Source organism: Lycorma delicatula, chromosome 5 (assembly GCF_047948215.1).
Source record: "Lycorma delicatula isolate Av1 chromosome 5, ASM4794821v1, whole genome shotgun sequence".
In the NCBI taxonomy this organism is placed as follows: Eukaryota; Metazoa; Arthropoda; class Insecta; order Hemiptera; family Fulgoridae; genus Lycorma; species Lycorma delicatula.
The window spans coordinates 160,692,556-160,699,292 of NC_134459.1; the positions used below are offsets into that span (position 1 = coordinate 160,692,556).

Consider the following 6,737-nt stretch of genomic DNA (forward strand, 5'->3'; position numbering starts at 1 on the left):
GATCGGTAATTAACTACATGGGGTCAGAAATTATGCTTTCTAAGTAGGAATTATTTGTTCTTTATGATGGCAACACTGTAACAAATTTGTTGCTGATTTACTTAATACATATTAATAACATTGTTTTGTTGTGTTTTTAGAACCACTGTAAGATCGATTTAATATTCAGTATTCTCACAGCAAGAGCTAAAGAGTCATAGTACATGTTTTTTACAGATATATCAATATGGTATTGCTTTATAACATCAAGTGTTAAATTACAAGGTAAGAGTTAAGTTAAAAATTTTACAACTCGAGCAAATAATAAATATGAAGAAAAATTTGGATAATTCATATGTACACACTAATAGGATTAACACACGCTAAAGAATATGTTTATAGGGACAAAAAACCATTTATCTTGGTTTTGTTTGTAAAGCTTGTTTGATACTGCTTATAAAATCCTTTGCAATAGACATGGTTTTGATAAACTCTGTATCTGAAGGTTCCAAAAAGCAGCTGTTAAACCTGTATCAAGATAACATGGTATCAAAAATCCAACATTATTATAGACTAATTAAATTTCTTGATACATTCAAACATTATGCCTATCAGAATTTTATCTATAAACTCATAGATGAATTCATCTATAAATTCATGAATTCTATAAAATTCATCTATAAATTACAATGAATATATCAAACTAAGGTTAGTGGTTGATTTGGTGTAAGTAAAGCATTATTACCATTATAAGGGAAAAATAATTCTTGTAGTATAAATATTTTCTGATTTATTTTTATAATTTAATTTTTATTTATGTTCTTCTTGTTGAGAACATTTTTCAAGAGGTGTCGTGTAGTTCCATTTTCAGCTCAATATATTTATGTGCTGTAATGAACACAAATTTTAGCTTACAACCTTTGACTAAAACAATACTTGTGTTTGTGTAGCACTGAGCCATCTTGGTATGAGTAGCAACTTTTGAATCAATTAGTCAAATCTTTGTAGTAACATCAAATAATCAAGAGTAAAAATTACGGACCAAAAATAACTTGCAACTGGGAGTTTTGTTTTATTACTCTGTAATACAATTCATGCATCATTATTTATATTGATTTTTTGTTTCATAAAAACATAAGAGATGGTTTAAAATGTATTTTAATGATGCAGATGAAGTGAATGAAATACCAGATGAAAAGAACAAAACAGAGCCTTTTGAAATCAAGCCCAAAATCAGTGTATCTAGAAACCAAGTGTGTTAATCACTGTACCACTTGGACAGTCAGTGGCACAATGAAAAAAGGAAAATAAGTCCAAAGAAACATTTTCTGAAAAGTAATAATCGTAAATATAGCAAATAAATATGAATTGCCCATATATAAATTATATACTCAGCTCGGATGTAAGGTTTAGAAAGTTTACACAAGCAAAGGTGAGTTGAATTCATTCATGAAAGGATATATTTAATATGAATTAACTGAATCAAAAGAATGATCATCTCAACATTTAATATATTGTTTTGCCATTTTTAGTGCATTGTTGACTTCTGCTATTCAGCTCAAGAAATCAATGTATATTGTATCTTATAATAGTTGATAACATAAAACGTTTACTAGGGTTTATAGCACTTTGTCCAGTTCTACAGTGTGCTAATTGTCATATTTCCGTATTGAAAACAATTACTGCTTTTTGTCTTGTAAAGCAGTGCTAAAATAAATAGCAGTGAGTAAATAAATGTATTTTAAAATAATAGAAATAGTTCTAAAGTATGTTTTAACTCAATTTATTAATAAGTTAATTTATTGTTACATATTTTTATAAATAATAATTTATGCTGGCAAATACAATAACAAAAAATAATTTAACTCACATAAATGTAAAACAAACAAAATCCTAACATTGTGTAGTTCAAGTTATTGCTTCAGCTGTTGTCAAAATACAGAAGTGAGACATGATTAGTGTTTTTAAGATAGTAAAGGAATTTGATAAAAATGGAAAGAATCCCACATTGTGAAAAATAAATTATGGCAGTAATTAAATGTTAACAATAAAATGGACAACTTAAAAATACAATTAAATTCAAAGATGAAGATTTTAATTTTAGAAATGAGATCCTTACTACATAACTGGGTAATTAGCCTAATATTGGTGATTTAAATGAAATGAAATAATTTTAACAGCTGAAGGATCAGAATATTTATGTATAAGGGTACACATGTTACAGATAAATACTACAGCAATTTTTAATGTTTAACTAAAGTATGCTATGTCTTTTTCTCTAAGTTTTGGTTACAATCTACCACATCTGACGATTATATCTCAACTCAATGCCAAGCATAAACCAGTGGCTGATTAGATTCATCCATAAAAGAAAAAGAAACAGAAAAAATAAAAATTCAAAATATTTATAATCATCAAAGTACAGATACATAATTTAGAGAAGTCAACAGACTAAGCTGGATAAAAGTCAAATTTCCAGATATATCCAGGAAAGTTTTCCTAGTTAGGTTTAATTAAGTGAATGAGAATTGATAATAACTATAAATATGCCTGAGAAAAATAAGAAAACTATGGAAACTATCAATAAAACTTTGAGAAAAAGTTATAGAAGACGTAAATAACAATCTTTTTCAAAATATCACACTCTTTAAATATGTTAACAGTAATAAAGCAAATACATTCAAACATCTTTGTATAGTTGCATGCATCTTGGTAATACATACATTACAATGCTAGCGAAGAATATAGGAGTTGTAAAACAGCACTCCAAGAGCATCCACTATTAAGAACATTTTGAAAACTAAATAGACATGAAAATTCATCCCACAAAAAAAGTAGAGAATACAATTTATAAAAAATAAATTAGTTAAAAGATTAATGAATCATATTATTAACTAATTAATCTATTAATACATTAATTAACTAATCATATCTATCTAAGGATAGAGTGTAAAGATCACCTCAAAAAAAATAAGAAGGAATAGACTAAATTCAAGAGAAAAATCTGATTGAATTCAAGAATTTGAAATGGTTTTTGATTTCACATATAAGAAATTAATTCATTTTTTCTACCCTTTTTGGTAAATAATACAATAGGAAAAATGTAATTTTTACATTTATTTGTTATAAAATAGCAATAGTCAAGAAAAATACATATCAATATATTAAGAGTAGTTAAAAAAAAAAATATATATATATATAAAATGTATACTTTTTAAACAAACAATACTTCTGAGTTGGAATTCATGGAAAGATCCTAATGAATTATGATCTAGTAATGGAACTACACTTTAATTTTATAGCTGTAAGTTGTACAAAAACTACTTGGCGAATCAAGATTTCTAGTTATGGTCATGCTTGCTGATAATTTATTTTTAAGGCAAACAACCATTTGGACTGTTACTATTGCTGCTTTAAAAAAAATGAATAATATAATGCCAAACTATGAAAAATTTTAATGAAAAGCTATAAAATCTAATATACAAAATACAGTAACTAAAAATTAAGCAAATATATACCATCATTGAACAGTGTACTGCAAAAAGTGACTGGAAGTTAATAACAAAGAAGAAACAAAGGGATGATCACCAATGATCAAATAAAAAAAGAGGTTTATATCATACCTATCACTAATATATACCAAAGGAGTTTATAGGGCTCCCTGAAAAAATGAAAGAATACAAAATAACTTAAAATTAGTCAAAATGTTACAAATTCGTTGATAATATGAAATACATTCCATGATTTAAATAAAACATTAAGTTTCAATCTTAAAATCTGATTTTTACAGAGTGATCTCTATGTATTTAGTTCATTATCTAGATAACAAAACACAATATTTTAATTTAAGAATTTTAAGCCCAGCCTGAAAATTAAGGTATCTCTCAACTTTTATCTGAGATATTTGAATTTAAAAATCTCAAAATATTTTTTCTCTAACTCCTATTGGCTACTCCCACTTAGTGTCAATTATGGGATGAATTTTAAAGTGTGTGAAAAATATACAGCCTAATCAAGATTTAAACAACCCTTCAACCTTTGGGATAAAGACAAAGATGCAATCGCTCTTGTCACAGAGGTTAAAAGGGTAATTTTTTTTATTGAAAACATATTTTTCCTCTACTTTACTATAGGATAAATCTAAATGATGGACTCAATTTAGTAACTCTGTATCTCCTGAACTATACATTGTATCTAATTAATCTACGTAGCAGTTGAGAGAATATTTCCAAAAGTTTCAAATAACATCACTACAGCACATGTAGTTGCGTAAACGACTGCTAGACCATTTTCCTGTCATTACATGTCAGTTCTAAGATGGGTATAGTACAGTACAAGGTTTTCTATGTTCTGCAAATCACAGTCAGCAACTGCAGTGCAGCATGTGTTTCATCCGTGATTTAACATTGACCTTGCAACAAGAAAGAGCATACTTGTTCACCAGTTAAAACAGGGTGTCTCTGTAGGGTGTCTCAGGGTGCTCTTGCCTAAGAGCACAAGCCGACTGTATGTGGTAGAGTAGAATGTGAGATAAATTAAAGAAAGTTTTGTATGAAGCCCAAGAAAGTGAACCCATAGAGCAAGCAGAGAATTTGGAATACCTCAACCAACTGTCTGGCGTGTTTTGAGGTGTCGTTTACTTATCAAGCTATACTGCCAACAATTTTTACAGGCTCTTCTCAGAGGTGACAAACCAAAGTATGTTGAATTTTATGATCAAATGCTTGAAAACATGGAGAATGATACTTTTCTTTTATGTCTAATTTTTAGCAATGAAGCAACATTCCGTCTCAGTGGAAAAGTGAGCAGACTCCAAGTTAACATGGGGTCTATAAAATCCCCATGACACACTGCAACATGAGAGAGACTTCCTCAATGTTAATGTGTTTTGTATCCTATCGCAAACAATGTTTATGTTGGTTTATGAACCATTCTTTTATTCAGAACACATGGTTACTGAGAAAATGTACGAAGACATGCCTGAAAACTGGCTTTTCACTCAACTAAATGAAGATTCACAAGATTTCAAAAGATTTTTCAAAAGGATGGAGCTCTGCTCCATTGGCACCTACATGTTCGACACTATCTGAATGAATCTCTATCTTAACGAGATGAATAGGATGCATTGGTAATGAAGACCTGGTTCTTCAGTTCTGGCCTCCAATACCACTTTAACTCACACATGTGACTACTTCTTGCAGGGGGTTTGTGAAAGATACAGTTACATACCACCTCTAAACAAATCTGACCAACCTGAAGAACCATATCACAGCTGTGATGTATTCAGTAACAAGATAAGGTTCCTCGCATGTGGGAAAGTTCAGCTACTACTTAGATATGTGCCGTGCAGCTGGAGGGGGCCACATTAAACATTTATGAATTGTATCTGTAAACTTTATTGTGAGTATTATCAGATATAATTTACTTCACATTTATCATTAGTTCTTAATTTTGAACACAGAGTTATGAAACTGAGTCTATCATTTTGAATTACTCTGTACTTAAAGTAATTGAAACTTTTTATCTGTTTATACCTGAAGTCCACATTCATTTTCCACAGCCAAATATAAGGGTTTTCGTTGTTTATATTTTGTAGTAAACTGTCTCCGAAAATTTTCTGCATAAAGAAGTAATAATTTTTCTTTAGATGTATTCCTTTTATAACTTTCTGGATAATTTTTCAAACTGCAAAATAAAACAACATTATAGTAGATAAGACAAAATAAGTTCAGTCAATGCTAAAATTAAATTTAATATGTGAATACATACAAAATGATTCTATAAAAAATATTTCTATATAACTTTTTTCATTTTTATTTTGTGATACACTATTAAACTTTTAAGAAGAATTATCAATACATAACATTCTAATTATAAAAAATTACTCTTTTGAAGAGCAAAATAAATTTACAAAAACTGGGTAAATAACCAGAAAAACTTTTGCAGCATTTACTTAGAGCTGAAAATGTAATCATTCACAAAATTGAAAGTTGAAAATTATATTTTCCTTACCATTAAATTTATTAATTTTCTTATACAAAGGAAAATAATAAATAATTTATAAAACCACTTAAATAAATAACCAATATAATAATAATAAATAATAAATATCCACACACAAATTTAAAAAGTGCTAAGATTCTCTACTTTAAGTATCATTTATTTACTATGAGACATTTATTTATTTTGTATATTCAAGTATTTGAATTTTAAATGATTAATATCGGTTTTAACCAGTTCTATGTTTTATTTTATAATTAATAGGCCGTTTCGTGATACTGTTCTCATGAAAGTTTTACCAAGGTTTACCTTTACCCACTCAGGCAAATACTAGCACAGTTCCTTATTTTTATTTGTGCAGTACCTGACATGATCTATGTAATGTTATATCTAGTTAAAACGCTTTAAATGAATTAGATAACAATAATATAAATAATTATTTATACATAATATAAAAACTATTTTTTATAAAACAAAAATGAAGTAATAAAACATATGTTCAATTCAAATTAATCATGAAAGGTTTAAACAGTGCCAAAGATATTGTATTGCATTATCAAAAAATTAGTTTTGTTTCAGGAATAATGGTCATCAATGATTTATCAAATATCAGGCACAATATCCTGCCATATCAGGCAGGATATTGTACCCACACTGCTGAAGGAGGGTACAAGCAACCAATATATCGGGATTGGAGACAATGAAATTTAGCTGCACCACTGATCCCTTGGCAATCAAACTGAAAACTTCACTTTTTA

The 6,737-nt window shown here is 28.4% G+C and overlaps 1 protein-coding gene across 1 annotated transcript in view; it reads right to left on the bottom strand.

Moving 5' to 3' along the window:
* lobo (coiled-coil domain-containing protein lost boys) overlaps positions 1 to 6,350 on the bottom strand; it is a 428,504-nt gene extending 422,154 nt beyond the window's left edge. The window contains exons 1-2 of the mRNA XM_075367810.1: positions 6,295 to 6,350; positions 5,514 to 5,664 (exon numbers count right to left, since the gene is read on the bottom strand). Coding sequence (XP_075223925.1) covers positions 5,514 to 5,664; positions 6,295 to 6,350 — 207 coding nt within the window. The remainder of the gene's footprint in view (positions 1 to 5,513; positions 5,665 to 6,294) is intronic.
* Positions 6,351 to 6,737: the final 387 nt, after the last annotated feature.